This window comes from Rhinopithecus bieti, unplaced genomic scaffold (genome assembly GCF_001698545.2).
Source record: "Rhinopithecus bieti isolate Rb0 unplaced genomic scaffold, ASM169854v2 scaffold_5350, whole genome shotgun sequence".
Lineage (NCBI taxonomy): Eukaryota > Metazoa > Chordata > Mammalia > Primates > Cercopithecidae > Rhinopithecus > Rhinopithecus bieti.
The window spans coordinates 52,392-77,276 of NW_016804837.1; the positions used below are offsets into that span (position 1 = coordinate 52,392).

At 39.9% G+C, this 24,885-nt stretch overlaps 1 protein-coding gene across 1 annotated transcript in view; it reads right to left on the minus strand.

Moving 5' to 3' along the window:
• The window catches only part of MET (MET proto-oncogene, receptor tyrosine kinase), a 93,149-nt gene that overhangs the window by 25,532 nt on the left and 42,732 nt on the right, over positions 1 to 24,885 (minus strand). Inside the window, 3 exon segments of the mRNA XM_017870654.1 lie at positions 1,350 to 1,523; positions 2,291 to 2,425; positions 14,177 to 14,368. Of these exon segments, the coding sequence (XP_017726143.1) occupies positions 1,350 to 1,523; positions 2,291 to 2,425; positions 14,177 to 14,368 (501 nt within the window).

Here is a 24,885-nt window from a genome sequence, read left to right on the forward strand (position 1 = left end):
TGTTTATAAAAGTATAAAATTGCACATGGTTCCAAAAGTATGCTGAACAACAAAAAAGTGCATAAATACTACAGTATACATTTGTTTTCTTACTGTATTTTTAGTTTATTCTCTGGTCGATCAAGCTAAGTCTTAATAACCGTGTCACACCTAACAGAAAATAACTTTGTTTAAAACCCAGTCACCCACTACAAGTCTTGCTCCAAACTGTAACTAAATGAAAACAGCCATGCACTCAGGGGTGGTTCTTGTTCAGACTTGCACATTTTGTTTACTTGGGCATGAACCAGGTGACCGAGACCTTTAACTCGAATCTTTCCTAAGAACTATTTACTAAAGTCCAACTTTTCCACAAGCAGGCAGAGAAAAATACATGCTGAGTTCTCACCAGGGAAGTGTTTTTAAGCAAGATGTTTTGGACCAAGAAATTTTTTTTAAATTGCATGGAGATTTTCACAGTGCCAAATATATGCTTAAGCAACTAAGGCAATGGAGTTAGCATGGCTGCGATGTTAGAGCTGATGTCCATTGCCAGAAACTGAGTTCTCTATCAGCAAGAGATATGCTTGTCTTGTTCTGGACTATATCTCCCCACGGACAAGAGGGCAGCCTGCTAAATGGCACGCACTCAATAAATATTTTCAGAATGAATTAAAGAGTGACATGGCTTACAGAAGTATAGACGTTAGTATAGTCATCAGTTGAGCCTTTGCTTTTTTTCTGCGAGCACTGAAGGAAGACTCACAGCCACCCATGGGTGTTGAACCTCCACCTGCCTCCCACATCACCCTGGGAAATAATCTTCAGTCTCATCTGTGAACAGACTAGGCCACCATCTATGCACCAGACAGGAAGAAAACTGTCCTGTGTGCCCCAACATGGCAGGGATCACCAGTTTGCAGGGTTCAGTTCAGGGTTCCCGGATATGCCATGAGCAGATCTGTTTCTGTGATGGAGGCTCATGTCTGGGCACTTGACAGATAAAGGAAGTGGCGAGGAATCAGAGAGTGGGTGAGTCAGGAGGGAACAGGCCCCACTGTGAGAAAATGGGGAGCACTGTTGCTTATTCGCCATCATTCTTTTATTCACACGGCACTAAAGGTGAGCAGCTGCCCAGGGAGAGAACCTAGACAATGTGAAGCAAGTACTTCAGCTGCAGGACGCGGGGGGATGCCCAAACACCGCCCCCCGCCCACCCCAGGGATAAAGCCATGAGGGAGATGGTGCTTTGGATGACTCACAGCTAAATAAGTAAATTGAGTTTTTAATTTTTTTTCATTAGTGGGATTGGTATCAAAAAACAGACAAACAAACAAAAAACATGTATGCCAGCTGTTAGAGATTCCTACCTTGTAGATTGCAGGCAGACAGATCTGTTGAGTCCATGTCCCACTGGGGCAGTCCTCCGATCGCACACATTTGTCGTGGCACCAGCCACACTGAACAAACGGTGGGGCAGAGAGGCACTGACTGCAGGACTGGAAATGTCTGCAGCCCAAGCCATTCAATGGGATCTTGGTGATCTGTGAAGAGAAGGGGTGGAAAGGGCTTCCAGAGGGGTATCTAGTTTGTTCATTAATTACAAAGCAAGTACACAAAAGGTACACGTAAATATCATTTGATAGAATTTACTAGACTTAGCACCTATGTGTGCAAATCATGTCATAACAGTGATTACAATATTAAAAATCTGATTCCTTCCTTTCCTCTATTGTTAGCAGGTATGTGAAAAAGTAACATTATTGTCCAGTGAGCACAGCATTGTCATGCAACATTAGAGGTTCTACATAGTAGGGACATTGTGCCCTGTCTGAGATGATTTTAAAATAACAAGACAGTATAATTTAAGTGATGGGAACACACTCTCGAACCTCTGGAAAATTCTAAGTAAGGCTGCATATCATTCCGGCATCAAGATGCACATTCTTCTCTAGGAGAAAAGGGATTGTTGGTTGGAGTCGGATTCCAATGTACATTTCCAGGATTTATCTGCCTGCACTAGAGTTCTGCCATTAGGACTGTAATTCTCATTCTGTGTATTTGTTTTTCTTGTTGAGAAATATAGGACAAAAGGAGAAGTTTTGAAAAAGACTTCCCTTAGGTCTAGTCTTCCTTGAATAACAAATTAACTCGATTTCAGAAAATCTCTGGAATACTCACTAAAGAACCTAATGGAGGAGGGGTAAATTTAAGATGAAGAGAGATGTTATAAAGGGCCAAATGACACTGGTTGTAAACATCCATTTGGGAAAAACCACATCTATGGAAATTCCCTGTGAGAACAGCTTACCTTCTTCCCTGTGACAACCAGTGTGTAGCCATTCTGGTTTAATGGATGCTCCACGATCACTTCTGGAGACACCGGGTGAGAGTCCAGGAGAAAATTCACATGAGGGGTTGATGGTCCTGATCGAGAAACCACAACCTAAAAAGCAAAAAAGTTATAACATCCTTATTCCAACAAGCTCAGTTTAAATATAAGTGGAAAATGTGGATGATAATGGTAATAACAGATTAGCAGCAGGGCTTGTGGGTGTTTGAACTAAAGACCCAACAGTTCCTCTCATTGTAAATCAATATGCCATCTTCTAATCTCTTGCCTTGAAGTCAAATTATCTGAACCCCCAAGACAGACTTTGCCTATGGTCTTTTAATGGTTTCAAGGGAAGGAGATCTTTCAATCAATTGGCAACACATACAGACAAATCCCTGCAATTGTATTGGGAAATGGAGGAACAAAAACTCTCTCCAGAAAGAAGACACCACACATGCTACAAAGATTCTGGATTATTTTTTAAATCTATCCTCTTAATCCTCCCCGCCAGGCTGTTTCCCTTGACGTAATGGTTAAGAGTAGTGGACGCGGAGACTGGAATACTGGAGCTAGTTCCAGCTGTGCTACTCTTAAGCCACATTTATAGATCTTTTCAGGTCAAAACAGGCCCCAGCTACTTTGAAATGATGTGCTGTATTTTTTATAAACCACTGTCCCACGATATATTATTACTTGGATTATAAAACTCTGCTTCTTGGTCTGGCTTTAAAATAAGGTCTGATGGTTTTAACAATGCCTGAGAAATGAGGTTTGATGATTGATGTCAGTTTTGCTCTCAGGTATTTAAAATTTGGGATGTTTCCCAGCTATCTAATTTCCATCTGTCCTGTTCCTAGAACCCAGTAATAATAAAGTTCAGAAAGCGTGATTGACAACAATTGGGATAAAATCCGAATGATTATCTTAGATGAACACTTAGATTTTTAGGAGGGTGTTGGAGTTCTCAGAGAAACTTTCACTCTTAAGTAGGCCACTGGGTTGCATATACATGAAGGTGGAGGAGGCTCAGCACAGCCCTAGACATGAATTAGGCAACTGTGAAATTGCTTAACATCTCTAATAGTCTTCTACATTTCATTGAATGCGCATTTACTCGCAGTAGGTATGAAATCACAGGACAAACAAGGGCATCTGTGCGATTACGATCACATAGTCACTACCTCTACCTCAGCTTTCTCATTCATATAATGGGAATGAAAATTACAGGAATAATTAACTGCTTTGTACTCTAACAAACACATACAACATATAAATGTCCTGGGGAACAATTGTGAATCTTTTCTTCAGCACCATAAAGGAGCCAAGTAGCCTGAAGCAATTTGGGAAGATTCTCAAAGTACCTAATTTGTTCTCAGAGAGTAGATTGTTGATAGAGAAACTAACCAAGCCGTACATACAGCCGTAAAAGTTAAACATCATGACATTTGTGCTCTAATGTTTGTTCTACCCTAAACACTCAATGCTTTCAAAACATCTCCATTAAAAAGGGTGGTTATATTTGCACAGAAGTTAAGTGATGGATCAAGGGTCACTTGGTCAGGATGGGAAAGGTTGGAAACTATTGTTATTTCCTAAATTTAGGGCCCAATAGGTATTGGTGATCTTTGCAGGCAAAGTGAACAGAAATTCAATTACCAGTCCCACCTTCCTTTGGGTGCTGGTTACAAGCAGAATATCAGATGTCACACTTCCAAAGCTTCTATTTCAAATTATCCAGATTTTGGTTACCCAATATTGCAATCTTAACTCCCTTCTGGTGCTCACCACGTCTCATTTTTCCTATCCTCCCTCCCAGTACCCCCCATATTTCTTTGGCTGTTGCCAATCACTTCAAACTGCAAAAGTAAAACAAAACACAAAACACAAAACAAAAACAAAAACACAAAAGCAAAAAAACTCCTTTTCTCACACATAGGTCAAAAGCAACACAGAACACCAGTCTGTCTTAATACCCTGACTTTGTTTTCCATCTCATTCTGTGCTTTGCACTTCACTGAAGATTATTCATTACTATGAACCTTGCAATGGACATCTGCATTTTGTGTCTGTCTCCCTGGTTTTCTCCATTCTACTTAGACCAGCTACAAAACAGTCACCTCCTACGGCTCTTTTTTTCCTCCTACCTTCTTGCTCTCTTTAATACCATTTCCTGAATCTATAATAAGCAATCCCTTCTTAATTACTAGGTCATCATCTGTGACTTTATGAAATATCTGAACCCCATCCAGATAGTCCTTTCCCAGAAAGAATTAACCTTTCTCTTTCTTTTTGGAAGCTCTTTGCATCTCTGGACTTGGATTGATTGATATGTGTATCCTCTGTTAAAGAGCTTTGTCTGAAGAGCACCAAATGTATGGTACTTTCATAACAGGTAACTGAGTCACACATTGTGCTAAGTGCTTTAAATGGAGATTTTGTTTACTCCTCACAATAACCCTATAAGGTAGGTACTATTATTTTCCTTAAAGAAAAATACAACATAGAATTTCAGCTAGAAAGTACAAGAGTCAGATTTCCACAGAGCTTTATCTGAGGCCAGAATCCATGTGCTTGACCTCTTAAACACTCAACTGCTAGGCCTTTGGAGCACCAGAGTAAATACCATTGAAAAAGCTTCAACTCTGAGCTCCCAAGAGCCACTCGTGAGTAAAAGTACTAAAACAAATTTCACAATGTATTTGCCTTGCCAGTTACTCTGTGTTTCAGTAATTTTTGCTGCACAAGTTAAGTGTGCCTAAGGAGAAAGTCTCTGCGTCTAAATAGTTTTTGATGGCATAGAGAAAATGCTACTAGTACACTTCACCAAGCTCTACTTTTGATCATGAGTTAGCATGAGTGTTGCTTGCTATAGAAAATGGGATGAAGATGAGAAGACAGGAAGGCACATGGAAAAGTGAGGTGACTTGGAAATGAGAATGCCATTTGGAATTTTGCACAGAGGTTGTACCGCAGATGCAAATGCCTTTTAGTTGATCATTAGCCCGTTCTCTGCAGGGATACCTACTGCTGTAAATGTTTTTCTACCCTTAATTCTTTTCCTTCTCTTATTGCTAGGATTCTAAATAATCGATTAACCACTTTAACTCTCAAAATACCCTTGAAGCAATGCGTACCAGAAATTAGGAGTTCCTTTTGGTTGTCATGGAGATATTTCTAGGGACAGAACTAAATTTGGCATGTAGGTGTAATTCTTATGATAAATAACCTGGCAATCGTAGAAGAATTAGCACAAAATAGAAGACCAACAATTATCTTTTGAGTTTCTACTGTTCAACAACTAATCTTTAGTATTTAGGTCACAAAATATTTTTTCTTTATAATGGCCTTGAAAATACAGGACTAACACATTTGGGGCAGGGCAGAATCTGAATTTACTGGATGGTTGTGGTTTTGATCTCACATAGCCTCTTGTAGGTAGCACATGGGGAAGAAATACATGTACAAATAAAACTGTTGTGGCTAGGCCCCCAAATTTGTAAACCTGAACAAAGTAAATTTGTGTGAGATATCCACAAATATGTAAAGGCCCTATCTCCTTACCTCCCATAGACAGTTTTATCTTTAATTAAACCATTTAATTAATAGAATTAAATTTGAAGAATGATGAATACAATTTAACATGTTTGTATGAGGTTTCTGTGTACTTCCCCCATTGTTTTTAAAGTGGACAATTGAACAGTTTTAAATTTTTTAATTTTTTGAGACAGGGTTGTAGAATGCTTTCATTATCTCAAAAAGAAGCCCCACATCCCTTAGCTGTCATTCCCAGTCTCCCCATATCCTCTTAGCCCTTGACTACCACTAATCTACTTCCTATCTCTATAGATTTTCCTATGCTAGATACTTCATATAAATGGAATCCTATAATATGTGGTCTTTTTGTGCCTGGCATCTTTCACTTAACACAAAGTTTTCTTTTTCTTTCTTTCTTTTTTAATTTTTTTTTTTGAGACGGAGTTTCATTCTGTTGCGTAGGCTGGAGTGCAGTGGCGCGATCTCAGTTCACTGCAACCTCCGCCTCCTGGGTTTAAGCAATTCTCCTGCCTCAACCTCCTGAGTAGCTAGGATTACAAGCGTGGGCCACCATGCCCAGCTAATTTTTGTATTTTTAGTAGAGACGGGGTATCCCCATGTTGCCCAGGCTGGTCTTGAACTCCTGACCTCAAGTGCTCTGCTCACTTCAGCTTTCCAAAGTGCTGGGATTACAGGTGTGAGCCACCGTGCCTGGCCTTAATATAATGTTTTCAAAGTTCTTCATGCTCCTTTTTATCACCAAAATAATATTTCATTATACGGATATGCCACCTTTTATGAATTCATCACTTGATGGACTTTTGGGTTTTCCACTTTTTGGCCATTGAGAGTAATGCTCCTATGAATATTGACAACTTTTTGTGTGAACATATATTTTCACATCTCTTGGGTACCCAGAAGTGGAATTGCTAGGTCTTATGGCAACTCTATTTGACCCTTTAAGGCAGTGTCAAGCCATTTTCTATAGTGGCTGCTCCATTCTACATCTCCACTAGCAGTGTATGAAGTCTCCAATTTCTTGACATCCTCGCTTATACTTGTTATTTTTTATTTTCTTGATTCTAGCCATTCTACTGGGTGTGAAGTGGTACTTCATTGTGGTTCTGGTTTATGGTTCTCTGCCAAATGCTTTCTTAAATTAAGTAAGAGGGTTCACAGCCTTCCTCCCATTCCTCCTGCCCAAGAAAATATTTGGGTATTCCCTGCTTGATACACCAGTCAGTGTTCTGAAGAACAGTCCCTCATGGTCAGACTGGTCTTCTGTGAAGCAGGGTCCTGGAAGGGCTGGAGGCAGGGGAGGGATGGAAGGAACAAAAGTGGCTTCTCCTTAGGAAAAGCAGTCAGAGCAGGAGACGAGGCACTCCCTAGGCGCCTGTGCTTGGCAGAGGCAGTGAAAGGTTGGTGGCATATTCTATGGGTGGGTGCAGAGCAGAGGTGTGGGAGGTGGCGCATGGTGGGGCTGGAACAGCGTGTGTGAGAGTGGACCTCTTGAAGGAGAGGGAGAGACCCCTGGAAGCTGAGGGTAGAACAAGACATAGGGTTTAATCAGAGTTGCTTTGGACTAAGAACATTTCATATCCTTTAATATTCTTGGAGAGATCTGAGTAACCACTGGAATGCTTGTTGGTATTGTACTACTTTCATTGAGGCACCAACATCCAACTCTACTGGTATGGGTTCCACACATGATACTCTCAGTGGCCTTCAATGCATCTGAACTGGATGGAAAGCATGTTAGAAAACATGCAACACAGCCTTTCTTTGCATAGTTATCCTGGGATCAAATAATAGTAGTGCCAGGTGTGGTGGCTCACACTGGTAATCCCAGCACTTTGGGAGGCTGAGGCAGCAGGATCGCTTGAGCCCAGGAGTTCAAGACCAGCCTGAGCAACATAGGGAAACCCCATCCCTATAACAAATCAAAAAACTCCCCCCCAAAACACAGTAAATCTGACTGGAAATGATTCAGTCTTACAGAAATATAGATTAAAATGTAGCCAAGAAGCCTACATACAATCTTTTGAAGACTGAAGTTTCCTTTTACATGAACAAAAAATATGCATTTCTATTTTAAGGCCAATAAAACTGAATGGGAGCTTTGATATCATCTAGATTGATTCTAATTTAGAACTTAAGAACAATATAGGATTTCTATTGAGGTATAAGGAAAGCTTCATTCTTAATGAAAGATGTTGCAAATTATTGGATTTTCTTTTTTTTAAAGTGAGAGGGTCTTGCTCTGTCATTCAGGCTGGAATGTAGTGATATGATCATAGCTTACTGTAATCTCTAATTCCTGGGCTCAGGCGATCCTCCTGCCTCAGCTTCTCAAAAGGCTAGGACTACAGGCATGGACCACCACACATGCCTAAGTTTTTTTATGTCTTGTAGAGATGGAGTCTCACTATGTTGCCCAGGCTGGTCTGGAACTCCTGGCCGCAAGCAATCCTCCAGCCCCTGCCTCCCAAAGTGTTGGGATTATAGGCATGAGCCACCACGACTGGCCAATTATTGGAAATTGAAACTCAACGAAAAAATGTGAGTGAAGATGACACTATTCATAAATGGATCAGGTTATAGCAGGATGTGACCTATGAATTCAGAGAGGACATCTGTTTACCCTGGAGTTCCCAATACAGAATACAGACTCTGGTCCTCAAGGCATATCTGTTGCCTTAATATACAAAAAGACTGAAATAAGAAGCTTATTTAAGCCTTAATGAAGGCATGAGGTTTTTAAATATTTCAGAATCTAGATTAACCTAAAAGAGTTTAATCTGCATTTTCTAGGTATTTCTGATGCCTCTTTCTGCTTTCCTGTTTCAGGTTTCCTATTTTCTTCAGTATGTGATAGAAAGTGGTGTTTATTTAAAAAGAAATCAGAATATGAAGAGTAGAGTTATCTGTTTCAATTATGGTAAATATCTAGTTTTCTGAAAAAGAAAAAAATAAAAAATAAGAAGTAGAAATTGCTGATTGGTACTGATAGCTCAGAAAGTGATAAGACAAAGTGCCAGGTAGCAAACAGTGAAATAAATGAAGTTTACTCTGTTCTTCCCTTTGTTCTTTTTGGTAAATGGGTACAAGTCCTTCTATACCAACTTGACATTTTAAAGGCCAGATACATCCAAAAGGCAAAACAATTTTCCTCTCTGTTACAATACTGATGTGTGTGCTTCAACTTTCTGAGATGAGTCAAAATGAGTCAATACCAGATTGAGGCATTTGTAAAAAAATATTTTGAACATCTAAAAACCAAGTAAGTTAGGAAATTTGTTTAAATTTTAAAATAACCGATTCATTCAAATCAGTATTTCAAATATGTTGATTGCAGAATTAGCTAATTTATACACAAGGTGTACCTCTTTCTGAAATTAAAAAGTAATAAAAGTTCAAGAAACTACTGATACATCATATATATTTCATGTCTTAAAATGTCTCTCTGCTTTTTCCAAAAGCACCCATGCAAGAAATCTCAGTTACTCCTTGCTACCAAAAGCCAAAACAGAAGCTTAGCCTTGTCCTCTGATTTCAAATATTTATGATATTTTAAATTTCTATGCATGTAACAATGTACAAAGTATGTCTTTCAAGGCATGTGTCAATTCATTTTGGGAGACTAAACATAAACTGGACTTGATTTTTAGTTATGGACACAACTGAAATTATTACTTCTAAAAAGTTCTTTCTTACACACAAAAAATTTCAGAACTCTTGAGTGTATTTTCCTCTAAAGAAATATACCAAATCTTCTGGGCACAGTGACTCATAGCTGTAATCCCAGCACTTTGGGAGGCCAAGGTGGGCAGATCACTTGAGGCCAGGATTTCTAGACCATCCTGGCCAACATGGTGAGAAATCCATCTCTACTGAAAGTACAAAAATTAGCTGGGCATGGTGGTGCATGCCTGTAATCCCAGCTACTCAGGAGGCCAAGGCACAAGAATTGCTTGAATCCTGGAGGTGGAGGTTGCAGTGAGCCAAGATTGCACCACTGTACTCCAGCCTGGGCAACAGAGCGAGAGTCTGTGAAAAAAATAAAAATAAAAAAATAAAAAAGCCAAAGCTAACATTCTTTAGGGTTAAAACTAAGTTAATGATGTACACATAAAAAAAGGCAGAGGCAGATAATATTTTTATCTGATCATTTTATAAAAGAGATGGGTAAGTTAGAAATCCCTAAAGAGAATCATTGTTCAAGTTGAAGCTTCCTTCAGTTGTGTCTCTGCCAGATGTCCACAACATTGACGAATTGGGGATCTGCGTCTACATACTCTAAAATGGCAGTAATTCCAAACGTGATGCATACTACAGGCTTCTCAAAGAAAGCACTGACATTCCATGATGGGGGCATGGGAACTGAAGGAATCTGAAGACAGGAGGTTAATAGATAAACGAATTCTTCTTATTGGAAGTGAGTAATTGTTTTTAGGTTCACTGATTACTAACACAGTCCTTTAAACAGTGGTCATAAGTAATGATCTTGAACATGGGACATCTTTTTAGGTGATCTCTATCTCCTTGGATTTCTTACTTAAGATCCAACTGGTCCAGTTAAGAGGCAGAAGAGAACAGGAGTGATGAGTGGGCAGTAACAGCATTTAGATACTGGGAGAGGGGAAAGGGGCATGCGGGAAGAGCTAGGATGGAACCACGGAGCTCAGAAGCAGTGGTGAGAGTGCCCAGGCAGTGGCCACTGGGAGTAGGCACAGTGTAGTGCACACAGTAGTTGCCCAGTGAATATTTGTGGAGCTGAACTTGAAACAAGTCTTGAAAGGGCCCCCCACCTCCCCCTTGCATCCCGGATCCACTCACTCTCCCTGGCCTGATAGTCATGCACAAATATTTTAATAGCAATGCTTTGCATTTAGAGATTAAAGGCCTTATACAAGTGCTGTTAAAAAAAAATCAAGGAAGCATTGTTTTGGATGTAGATTAGACGAGGCGCTCAGAAGGGAGACGTGGACAATCCCTGTGATTAGTCCTGTGATCTTCATGAGAATCCCTCTTCCCTCTCCCACATAGCTGCGTACACTGTGTTAATGTTCCCAAGTCTGGCTCTGTTCTACATCTCCTTCACCAGTTTGTAAGAAGGCACGTTCTCATTGTTCACTTACACTATCTCAAACATTGCTTACCCTACTATTTTACTTCAAAGCATCCCAAGAGAGTGATCATGCAAATAAAAATTGTTTTTAAATCTTCATCTACATTGACATGGCTCTACAGATATTGAGACTTAAATATATGGATGCATCAGTATTTTCAGATACAGCTGCACCTGTACAAGATAAGTTACATATCATTAAACGTTAGGACATGTCAAAAATGTCTTCTTTGCCATACACAAAATATTGTTAGCTAAACAATATAATTCTTTCTAATCAAATAACCACTGTGAAATACCTGATTCACTTTGCACCCAACAGCTGGGGCTGTAGCTTGTGTTCCCAGCCGGAGCTGAACATAAGCACAATAGGAAAGACAGAAACAGCTGCAAACTCTTGGGAGAAAAAAATTTGCAAAGCATCTTTGCCATTAGGCTTCAGGGTAGGAAGGAAGTAAAATCGTTTTTCTGTTCCTTTTTGTGCAGGGCAGCTGTCTTTGGGGAAAAAAAATGTCCATTCTATTTTGTAACAGAAACTTCATCGTATTTACTAAAACACGAGCTGTGGAAACTTAGACCTAGCCATAGATTTAGCACTGTGGCGCAGTCAAAACATTTACAGAACTTTGTAGGAAGTCACTGCTCTGACAGATTAAAGTGGGAGGTCGCCATATCCGTGCTCCACTCCTGACTCCTCCCCCACTATTATTTACTGTAAATATCTGGACTTCAGTGATGTTGACTGATCCTTCAAATGCTTTAGGTTTCTTTATAAAATATAATGGAATGAAATTCTGTTAGGCAAGCGTCAGAGAAATAGATCCTCTATGGTTTCGAATAGCCCTTTGTTCATATGTACTATTATTATCAGGTAAATATGTTTATCTTTCCTACTAAAATTTAATTTCTTTTTTTTCTTTTTTTTTTTTTTTGAGGTGGAGTCTTGCTGTGTCGCCCAGGCTGGAGGGCAGTGGCGAGATCTCCGCTCACTGCAAGCTCCGCGTCCCGGGTTCACGCCATTCTCCTGCCTCAGCCTCCCGAGTAGCTGGGACTACAGGCGCCCGCCACCACGCCCGGCTAAGTTTTTTTATATTTTCAGTAGAGATGGCATTTCACCATGTTAGCTAGGATGGTGTCGATCTCCTGACCTCGTGATCTGCCCACCTCTGCCTCCCAAAGTGCTAAAATTTAATTTCTTAAAGGTAGGTTCTGTGTCACTGTTTCCTTTGCTTCATTCGTCTAGTAAAGCAAAGTTAGGTGGCTCTTGATACTTATTTGATAAATTAAAAGCCACTTTTAAAAAATCAGTGATACCAGTACTTTTCATAAAATAAGCATTTATTTTTACCTTTTGTTTTGGGTGCATAGTTAACGGGCAAAATATCGTTTATTTTATACAAAGGCTGGCAGATAAGAATAAAACATTTGCTACAGCGTTTCTATAATGAGACTGACGCGTGACATATCCTTCAGGCGATGGATTCTGTCACGCAGCAGAATTTACTCAGTTAATAAAGCAACACATTTAAATAAGGAATTTTATCACAACTTTAGAATGTGGAAATAGGCCAGGGAACTTTTGATGTTAAAAAAACGTCAGAGCTAAAGTAATCATAAAAAGCTTATTCATACAAAACCGGATTGGCAAGGTAATGGACGATTTTGGAAAAAAAAAAAGCAGGAATAAAGATAAAAGGGGGCAAATCAACATAACGAACACATTAAGAAATCAATAGATGCCAGCTTCTCTAGTCTGTCTTTGCATTTTTGCAATTTTATAGAATGCAATTTTATATAAATTAAAAACATGTATAAACACAGAACAATACTACACATTTTACACATAATAGATGTGACCATATTTCAAATACATGAGAGCGCATGTCTCTGTGGGAGGGGCGGGGCATCCCTCCTTCAGGTTTGAGAAGTTAAGGATAGAATTAAACGGTCAAGATGGATGAGTTGGGTAAATAAGCACAGTGGAATGGACACAGGAAAGAGGGGGAGAGAAGTTGTAGTTCACTGTGGAGCAATAGAAGGGAGATTACTATGTGAATAATTAGATAACAGGACCTGTATGATTAGTTTTGGGCTAGGAAGGTTCTACTTATGTGGTTTTTGACCTTGAAAAAATTCCACCATGCCATTAGTACAAGAAAAACATAGCTTACCGGTTTTAAAATATGACAATGATCGATATCCAGGCTGCTATAAAGAGAGTGGTAATTAAAGAAATGTTTTGTAGAAGAATACACACATAGGATGTATAGATAGGCAAGTTATAGGAAAAGCTTATCATTCTCAGTTGATTTACTGGAGGTTATTGTCTGATGGGGGTATTAATTACATCCGACAATTATGAAATGAGCATCTCCCTTTAAAAGATATTTCTAGTATTCATAGAAGTCCAAGATTTCCAGAGATGCTATTGTCATTCTTCCCTCATCAAGAATCTACTAACAACTAACAACTCATGTTGAAAGCACCAATAACTGCAAAACAGTAAAAGCTAATCCAACAAGAGAGTATTTTAGTTTTTGCAAAGTGCTGTGGTTCTTGTATCTAGGAAACACAGTAAGTTGAAATGGAAACTTTTGTTGTATGGAAATACTGTTGCTATCCATTAAAACCATTTCTTAATAAAATCTGGATTTTTTTTGTAGTTGAACTTATTTGCGTCCAACCCTATCATTTTACAGAATCAGGAGATCTTGAGTTACAATGGAATTTTGATGATAATGTTGTCCCTTGCTAACTCCTGCCAATATTTCTCAATGATGTGAATGTTTCTTCTCATGGAGATGCGTGGTTCACACAATAGCTCTCCTTTGATTTGTAGCTTCCCTTGAAATAAAAAAAAAATTGCCCAGAAGTGCTTTAATTGTTTCATTTTATTTTCCAATCATGTGACAGAAATTATGAATGGGGGGAAAAAAAAACGAAAAACACCCCACACCATTCCAGATGAGAAAATTAAAGCAACCAGATTCAAACTGAAAGCTTCAAGAACTTAACAAAAAGAGACAACACATTTAACAGAAAGTGGACCAGGCTTCACTGTTTGGCTTTCAGTCTGTGTTCCGGTTTCTACTATGATTTGGACTTTACAGTATTTGCAAATACCTTACTACAAAAACAAAAGCAAATTAATTGCATAATACCAGATAGAACAGGCACAGCTACTCTCAGAAAGCACTTACCTGCATGAATCGACCCTCTGATGTCCCAAGATTAGCGATGGTGAGGTCTCCTTTCACAAAGGTGGATATAGATGTTAACAGGACTTCACTGAATTGACCCATGAATAAGTCAACGCGCTGCAAAGCTGTGGTAAACTCTGCTCGATATTCATCACGGCGCGCTTCACAGCCTGATGAATTTCTCAGGAGCGTCTGGAATAAAATATGGTCATAGAGTTAATGTGAGTCCAGACGTGAACAAGCTGGAAAGAAACATTTCAGTGTGTCTTTTCAGAGCTTGGAGGAGAATGGCAAGGATAATCATGCAAATAGACCAATAGCCACAGATAGGCATAAATATTTCCAGTGACCCAATGGCTCCAATTTCACAAGACATTATTTACAGACTCTAAAACCTTATTATCACAATTCACGCCATGGTTCAGTACGTGCATGCCTAAAGATGGAACTTAGCTACTGCTATTATAAGAGAAACAAAACTTTTAAATGTCTGAGCCCTTGATGCAAAGGTAATGCCTCTAGCAGGCAAGTCTGATGAGATGAATTTGAACTGGAATATAAAATAGAGAGAACTAAAAAAATAGTACTTACCTTACAGAGCTTGTGTAACTATTAAACAAGATAGTTTATATAAATCTCTCACAACAGTACCCAGCATGAGTGTTATATTTCTTTTAGAATTTGTCTAGCAGGTTTTCTGGAAGACCTCCCATGCAATAAAAACAAAACAAACAAAGAGCCCAGCACTTGTAGATAACATCACTTCAGTATCTCCATTCACATGTCTCGGAGACCTCAGATTCAACAACACGCCCATCGCCCATTATAGAAACCACAATCTTCCCCCTGCCTGATCTTAGGATACTACACACCTCAGTGAATGTCTCTACCATTCCTCCATGTGCACGAGTCAGAACTCTAAGTGTCATCCCCAATTCCTCCCTCTCCCTCTGTCCCCATATATGGTCCATCACCAATTCCCAACAATTTCATTTCTAAATGCCTGCTAGATGTATCCAGTCACCTCCATTGTGCCCCTCCTCCCAATTTTCATCCTAGCCACTCCACTCCTTCCTGGACTACTACAGTGGCTTCCTAACTAGACAAACCACATCCACTGTTACCCTTGCCAGGATGATCTGTTCTTCACACTGCAGCAGGATTTTCTTTTTCAAACACAAATCTGACCATATCCCTCTCTATTTAAAACACTCATGCTTCCCCATTGCTCTTAGGATAAAGAACAACATTTTTAACATGGCCTGTATGGCTCCCTTCCCATTATCCAGCCCCTGCCCAACTTCTCCAGATCTGTGTTCTTAGTGCTCCAGTGAGCAGGCCTTCTTTCAGCTCTCCAAATATGTCACGTGTTCTTCCATTAAGGGCCTCTGCAGATGCTATTTCCCTGCTTGAAATGCTCCTTCCACTTCCATTCACCTTATTAACTCCTATATCTCCTTCAGATCTTAGCTTATCACCATTTCTTCAGGAGGCCTGCCCTGACCCCACTATCTAGGTCAAATCCTTCTAGTATAGCTTCTCATAATACCGTCTACCTGTGCACCATAGCATAGCTGTAACATAGTTACAAGCTGCAACTTAACATTTGCTTGTGTGATTTATAAGATAATGTGAAACTTCTCCCAAGCAGCTCTCTGCGAGCAGGGACCCTACTCGTTCACCACGGTATTGCTAGTAGTTGATTAAATATCATGCAAAGTAGATGTTTAGTAAATATTAATTGAATGAATGAACATGTTAATCAATTATAAGTAGATAGGGGATGAGTATAGATATATAAAACTATATTATTAAAGCTTTTTTTTCCCCAGAAATTGAGGAAGTTAAAAGAGTTTGTAAGGGACAAATGGGAGTATTTGGCTCATCTGTCCTGAGGAGATAGCTGGGAATTGGCAAATCTGGGGTAGATAATGGGAACAGGAGAAGGTATTAAGGAAAATGATGTATACCTTGGAAGAAAAGGAGAGCAAATTTCATTACATCTTTGTATGTAACTATAAGTCCAGGAAAATCATTAGGAAGTAAGAAGTTCTCTATTATTGTTCTATATGATAATAATCACAAAATGATCAAAGTATATTTCAAATCATTTTACTGTTTAAGAACAAACAAACAAAAGTTTCTGTGTAGCAACCTTATTCCTTAAGGTCACATGTCTGCCACATGCAATGCAGAGTTTTTACATCTACTGACTTTTATGATTAAAACCACCTAAAATGCTCTATTTTATATATCAACAACTGTTTCTTCACTTTCAGTGGCAATAAATTAGCAAACAGAATCTTAGAGATGCTAAACCCACTGACTCTTATAATTAATAAAAATGTTTTAGGTCTAGAAATTTGCTTTAATACATTAGTAAGTGCTATTTCCCTGTTTAATTGGAAGCATTTCTTCACTAAAGTACTATGGATTACTCTGAGGAGTAGCAGATAACTGAGATGTACCAGCAATTTGGTAGCAACCAATTAATTGATAATTAAGTTTCTATTGGTGATCAATCATCCATTTTGCAGAGATAGCCAGAGCTCAGGGAATCTCCTTAAAAGAGCAAAGACCAATTTTAAATCTAAGGCCATTTGACCTATTCCATTATAGAAGTGGCAGCTCTTCAGGGTCAGGTTTTTGTGGTTGTCTTGTTTCTTCTTTCGTTAGTGTTTCTTCATCTCTAAGTCTAGGTGACATCCTGGGAACTTCAAAGCCTCAAACTTGACCTGGCGTGTGGTGCTGCCAGAGATATAATGGATCCACTGGGATATAAAAACAATTTGGTGGGTGTGAATGAGAGTCTTTGACCATAAACTAGCCACCTTCTATCAACAAGAGCACAGGAATTGTCTTACCATCTTTTAGTCCCAAGGCCCTGTATTATGCCTAGCACACAGTAGGCATTTAATGACAGCTGCTGAAAAATTAGTGCATCTGCAAAGTCACCAGAGATAAAGCCCATCTGCCTATTCAGTTTGCTTTGTGGTTGGTCTTGTTGAATGGGGCCAGCAGAAGAATGAAGAGGAGATGACCACTAAGGGTCTCCTCAGAGAATCTGCAAGCTTGCAGGAACTCACTGATCTTTTGTAAATGGAGGGAGAGCAATACAACCAGAACTTTAGCCTCTGTGCACCTGTTTGCACACATGTAAGACACAAATGTAGAACTCTGTATTAGGGTTAATGCAATATTTATATTGCACACTTCAAGCCTCCTCCTTCACGACAGGAATTAGTGAGATCTCTAAATAGTATCTCCTCAACAACTAATAGGATTAAATTATGTCCCTATTGCCCCACCCAACAAATAAAATTTGTAAATATAGAGACATTGCACAATGTTGGAATAGGATCTGCAGAACTTCTTGATCTTGTCTTATTTAGAGCTAAAAAATAAACTTGATAGGTTCAAGAGGCATTCAAATTTCATAAGCCAGGGTACTCCAACATTTTTCTTTTTCATTTTCTCCATAGCTGAGATCTGCAGAAGAGGTGTTGAGGCACTAGCTTCTAGGAAAAAGTAACACTCCAGTATTCCCTGCAGGAGAGGTGCTCCTTGTCTCTTCCTATGGAGAATCCTGATAAACTCAATGATTGGGATCAAGGCATCAGGGACTGGCTTACAGAGCTGCACCCTGTCTTTGAGCTCTAACAGTAGGACTTCAAATAACAGGGAAGGCTTGGAATAAGCTTTCAGTATCTCAGATGTAAAGCCTTGTGCAAATATGAGTAAATCTCAGTCTGATTCACTATGTCCCTCAAAGATAATCAGCAAATATGTTTGCTGCTCATTTCTGTGGAAAAGATGGGGTTGCTTCATCTCAGCACTGTACACACAGTGCCTGGATGTGGCATTTAGGGTGGGACTGGGGCCTAGCTGGAAGAACAACTACACATTTGCTGTCAGGGGTCTCCTTGCTACCTGTGCTTCCCTCAAAGCCAGGTGTTCTCATGTCTTAGGGTAAAACTGAGCATCGCTGGCAGAAAGCAGTTCTTTGGGACAATAGCTGCTTCGGGGAACTGCAGAAGAGTCTAAAAAGCAGGTTTCACACCAGCACCAGGAGGGAACCAGCCTGACTCTCTCCCATGGTAACAAAGGGAGGAAAAAGGAAGGAAGGAAGGAAGGGAGGGAGGAAATCAAACTTTTTCCTGCAGCCAGAATGTGCCAGGCACTGAGGTGGGCATTTTCATGTACAGTAAGACCCACAACAGCCCTGTGAGGCTTTATCACACTTAGTTTCAAGGAGGAGGAGACTCCGAGAGCCGAGGGCTCAGTCACAGTGCCTAGTTCCCATTGGAGCAGGCATCAGAAAACAGCTCTCTCTGATGTTCAAACTCCTGAATTTCTTTTGCTTCTGCTTACTATTCTGGGGAATGTTCTGAGGATTGCACAATTACAAAAATGGAAAGGGCTTTCTAGATCATCTCATTTAAGTCCCTAATTTTAAGGCTGAAATTAATCTTTATTTTCCGGATAACAGCAGAGATAACCACTAGCATTCTGTACTAATCAGCTTGGCTCTCAAACCTAGCTCTCCTTGTTACCTATTTTGGTTATGAACATACCATGCTTGCATTTAGGTAACTCTGAAATTTCAGTCATCACCACTTCCTCTTTCTCTGGCATTTTCTATATCTAACCAGTCACTAAGTCCTGCTCAGCTCCATCCACAGTGCTGCTTCTGAGCAGCCCTTCCAGCCACACCTGCACTCCTGGCCCAGCCTAGGTGCTTCCTCACTGGCCTTCTGGTCTCCTATCTCTTCTGCCTTGAAGCAGTCTCAGGCTGTCGTTCCCTTCTTCAAAGCTTCAGTTGCTTCCCAAAAGCCTGCAGGAAAATTCCAAGCTCCCTAGTATAGCTTTCAAATCTGCCTTGATGTATCTTTTTAGCCTTTTCTCCATTAAGGTGTAAGGCAAGGCGACCATCTAGGACTTCCAGTGAATGTTAGAGTGGCTATCCTGAGTCAAGACCCTCCCATTTACTGGGTCCTTGCACTGCTTTGCCAGCGGTGCTCCACCTTCCACAGTCACCAACACCCATTCCTTGCTCAGGTGAACCTGAGGTGAACCAGCTCTTTTCTAAAATCTCTCTTTACGAGTTCATTTGAATGTGAGAGGTACATGTGCTTTATTGGCTGGGAAAGGGAAATAGTGACAAAGAATAAGGTGGACACTATAAAGCTGCAGGAAGATACTATAAAGCTTGAGATCTCTGAGACAAGAAGGAAACCCCATGCATCCAATAAAGAATATTCTCTGGGCACACACATGTGTAGCACAACTACAGGCAAAGGAAAGACAAACACACGACTTACAGTTGTTATTTACCCACTTTTCCAGGAGGGGGAGGAATATTGCTAGGATGGGATATTCAGGGGACTTCACATGTAATATTCCCTTTTTGAGCCTGGTGGTAGAGATATGAGTATTTGTATTATATTATATTATACTCACACACAACACATATGTATATGCGTGTGTATGTATATATAGTGTATGTGTGCACATATATTCATATATATAGTTATGTGTTGTATAATGACATTTCAATCAATGATAGACTGAATATATTATGGTGGTCCCGTAAGACTCTATTTTTTTGTTTAAGTTGTTTTTGAGAGACAGGGTCTCCCTCTGTCACTCACGCTGGAGCGCAGTGATGTGATCATAGCTCACTGTGACCTCAAACTCCAGGGCTCAAGTAATTCTACCACCTTAGCCTCCCAAAGTGCTGGGATTACAGGCATGAGCTACCACACCCTGCTAATAATATCATATTTGTAATGTGCCTTTTCTAGTCTATAAATATGTATAGTAGTACATCTATAGATATATTTACACATTTATATCTATAAATATATACTAGTATATTGAAAGATATATTTGTGTATTTATAAAGACATATTTATATCTTTAGATATATTTAGATACACAAACACTTAGCATTGTGTTACAATTGCCTACAGTATTCAGCAGAGTAACATGCTGCACAGGTTTGTGACCTAGGAGCAAAAGGCCACACCATACAGTCTAGGTGTGTAGTAGGCTATTATCACCTAGGGTTGTATAAGCACACTCTATGATGTTCGTTGTATAAGCACACTCTATGATGTTCGCACAATGACAAACTTGCCTATTCACACATTTCTCAAAATGTAAGCAGTGCATGACTGTACATATATATAAAAATTATATCATAAGAAAAATAAATTTTAAAACAATGAATAAATGGAAAATGAGGATGTGGAGAGACGCTATTCAGAATTTTCCCCAACCCAACTTCTTGATGTCCTAAGCAGTTTTGAAACATTCTCATGGCTTTGCTGAGCTCACAATTATAATGTTACGTAACATTTGCAGAGTAGATTATGGTTTTCAAAGTACATTATCTCATTTGCTCCTCTGAACAAGTCTGTGACTTGGGTTTGTTATGATCATCATAATTTTACAGATGAAGAAACTAAGATTCAAAGAGTTGAGTCAATAAATATCAGAGTTTGAATCCTAGTTGTTGATTTTGAATCCTATATTCCTTACACTACATCATACTTCCTATGTATAGGCTCCTGTGGTATTTCTGAGTTGGGATGCCTAAGAGCCTGTTCTAAAAGAAGAATGAGCATGTCCATGGGCCAGGGCTGGTTCTAACCCACAGAGGCATTGATGAATTGCATGACCTTAGCATTTGTTCCTAGTGTTTACAGCGTGTTAGACACAGTTCTAAGCATTTTACAAATATTAATTCATGGAATCTCAGAACAAGAAGCCTAGAAGGAAACGGAGGCACTGAGTGTTCACATTCCCTTCAATGCAGGGCTAGGATTAAGCCTAGGCTATCTGGCTCCAGGGTCTTCACCTCCAATCTAGCACATTTTCTGCTTGTAAAGGGAGGGGTTGAGCGAATTGATTTTGAAATTCTCTTCCAGCTTTATGGGGTGGCTTCCAAAAGCTTCGCTTGCTGATTTTTTTTTTTCGACTCCAAGGAGTGAAAAAAACCTGTTATCAGTCTGCTGTCAGAACACATCATTGCTTGGGATGTTTAGGTGACCAAATGAGTAAACAATCACGGTCCTCCAATCACTACAGGTTGCCCAAAAATTTAGATACATTCTAGATTTTATAGGAAATTTTTAAAAAGCATTGAGCATTTTAAGGCTTATCCACTTCTAAAATAATTATACGTCTCTGAGAAACAACGGTAAACAACGTATTTTATTTTTTATTTTTTAAATTTTTATTTATTTATTTATTTTGAGATGGAGTCTCGCTCTGTTGCCCAGGCTGGAGTGCAGTGGTGCGATCTCGGCTCACTGCAACCTCTGCCTACCGGGTTCAAGCAATTCTCTGCCTCAGCCTCCTGAGTAGCTGAGATTACAGGTGTCCACCACCACACCCGGCTAACTTTTTGTATTTTTAGTAGAGACAGGGTTTCACCATCTTGGCCAGGTTGGTCTTGAACTCCCGACCTCGTGATCCACCTGTCTCGGCCTCCTAAAGTGCTGGGATTACAGGCGTGAGCCACCACGCCTGGCCTCCTGTTTTATGTTTTTTTAAACTTGTTGCAAACTTACTTCCTTAACCCAAAGTCTTATATACTGTCATATAGTTAAAGAATAGGAATTCTTCTACAATTTGTAAGCCTTGATGTGACATGTCAATTAATCTAGTCTTTCTTTACCTTTCTATGAGTATTTGCCAGATATTTTTTTTACCTGACTCAGTCATACAGCTTTTTTTGTAAGAAGAAAATTGAAGTGCTATATATCTCAATATATTTGATTCAAAATGTTTCCCCTAATTAACATTATGATGTATGCAGTGAATATGCAATTACATTTAATTCAGTGTCATTAAGAATGTGGTATATTTAAAATAGTGATTCATTTAATTGATCTATAGGACAGATTTAGCTCATCTATAGATAATTTAAATCAGTCTTGCAGACAAAATTTCAAAAAATATACTATCTAGTAAAATCTTTGCCAGTTCACTTATATCACCTTTCTCTCTTCTTTGACCATGACTAAATATCAGAAGCATTTGAATATATACTTTATTCATAATCATTCTTTGTACAAATTCTAGCTAGATATAGTAATGGTTTTCTGGGAAATACACATTTCGAAATAGAAAGTCCCTCTTTGTCTAGAGCTTTTCATACGGTTGACTGAAAACTTAATTGCCTTAATTTCAGGAATTCTTATTTCCCTAAATTTCACTCATGTGTTTTTTTTATTAAGTAGAACTGGGAGAGAGGACGGCGTGGAACTGACTGCACGCAGGGAGGCACAGAGCTTTCAATTTCAGGGTCTGGCTCTGTTTCTTATAGACATACTTTAACTCTTTACAGTCTGTACTCAGATGTCTAAGATGTTGACACTGAATCCAGAATTCTCTGTAAAATACAGAACAGTCAGCTCTCTGGCAGAGCAAGTCCTTCTCTTTGGGGTCGTTAATGCATGGCCAGACTGTTAGGGTGCTGTGGTAAAACCCTAAGAATCTGAGCAAGTTGTTCTGTGCTATGAAGAGGACTCCATCTGATGTGCTCAAGGCACAGTTGAAAAGAAAGAGGCTTCCGCAATACTTCTGTTTCCACTAACTCCGCTGGAGTAAGTAATCCTGCCTTATGGCTTCAATAGCCATGGCCTGGAAGTCCTAGCAAGGGAGCAAAGCTGGGGGGCAGAGTTAAAGAGGCTTCAATTTCTTTCTGCCCTAGACAGAGAGGGCATGCTCTGCGGCTGTGTGTGCAGCCAGACAGCCGTGAGCACAGCATAAGCAGGCATCTGTCCAGCCCGCCACAGGCTGAGCATTGGTGATTCACAAGGTGATGGAAGCTATTGTGGCTCTGCCCTCACAGCCTCGTGGTGATGACCTAACTCTACACACTCCATGGCCCTCTCTTCCGAGGACCAGCCCTGTCTCCGCAACTGCCTTCAAGCTATGTTTGAATATGCCATCGATGATGTTCAAAGTCATCACTTTTCTCTCCAAACTGATTTCCTCTTCTAGCTTCCTATTTCTCAATGCATCAATAGCTACCCTCTCTATAAGTTTGAGATCTGAACCATCTTGGAGTCTTTCCTTTATTCTCTTTCTCTCTCTCTCTTTCTTTCTCTTCCTTCCTTCCTTCCTTCCTTCCTTTCTTCCTTCCTTCTTCCTTCCCTTCCATCCTTCCTCCTTCCCTTCCTTCCCTTTCCTTCTTCCTTCTCCTTCCTTCTTTCTTTCCCTTCTTTCTTTCTTTTTTCTTTCTTTCTTTCTTTCTTTCTTTCTTTCTTTCTTTCCTTTTTCTTCCTTCCTTCCTTCTTTCTTTCTCTCTTTCTGCCTTCCTTCCTTCCCTCCCTCCCTCCTTTTTCTTTTCTTTTCTTTCTTTCTTTCTTTCTTTCTTTCTTTCTTTCTTTCTTTCTCTCTCTCTTTCTTTCTTTCTTTCTTTTTTTCTTTCTCTCTCTCTCTCTCTCTTTCTTTCCTTTCTCTTCTCCCCTTCCTTCCTTCTTTCCCTCCTTCCTTCCTTCCTTCCTTCCTTCCTTCCTTCCTTCCTTCCTTCCTTCCTTCCTTCTCTCTCTCTCCCTCTTTCTTTCTTTCTTTCTTGCTTGCTTGAAAGGCTGTGGCACTGGCACCCAGGCTGCTGTGCAGTGTCACAATCTTGGCTCGCTGCAACCTCTTCCCTCCTGGGCTCAAGAGATCCTCCCTCCTCAGCCTCCAGAGTAGCTGGGAATACAGGCATGTACCACCATACCTGGCTAATTTTTGTATTTCTTTGTAGAGATGGGATTTTGCCATGTTGCCCAGGATGGTCTTGAACTCATGGGCTCTAGCAATCCTTCGACCTCAACCTCCCAAAGTGTTGGGATTACAGGCATGAGCCAACATGCCTGGCTGATTCTTAGACACTCTTCTAGCGAATTAAAGGAAATCGCCTACATGGCCTCCTACAGTCTGATTCCTTTGATTTTAGAATCTTCTTCCTTAAGCCCACTTCTACAACTTTTTGGCGTAATGCTCCCTAAATACCTTCTCAGCATGTCCTGTGACAACCATGCTAACCTAGCAGAGAACTTGGGTCAGGAGTGGCCCTGCCCTTCCTGGCTATGCAGCTTTAGGATTCCTAGATCTTTAAACCTCAGTTCTTCACTTGTAAAGTGGGAAAACACATATCTATATAACAGATTTGTTTTGAGGCTTAAATGAAATGAATCCAGTGTCAGAAACATATTAAATGGTCACTTCATTTAGAAGACCTACAGTAGACTGATTAATGTCTTCCCAAAATTCATGTCCACCTGGAAAGTCAGATTGTGACCTTATTTGGAAATAGGCTCTTTGATATGTAATTAGTTAAGGATCTTGAGATGAAATCATCCTGGATTTAGCGTGTGCCCTGAGTTCAATGACTGTTGTCCTTATAAGAAGAGAGGACACAGAGAGACATGGTGGACTGTCACGTAAAGACGGAGGCAGAGATTGGAGTAAAGCTGCCACAACCTAAGATGCCTGGGACACCAGAATTGCAAGAGGCAAGGAAGGAGTCCTCCCTAGAGCCTCCAGAGGGAGCATGGCCCGGCTGATGCCTTGATTTCTGACATCTGGCCTCCAGAACCATGTGACGATAAATTTCTGTTGTTTTCAGCCACCCAGTTTGTGGTAATTTGTTATGGGAGCTCTGGAAAATGAATACAATAACATACCATGTGACAAGCTGTTCTAGG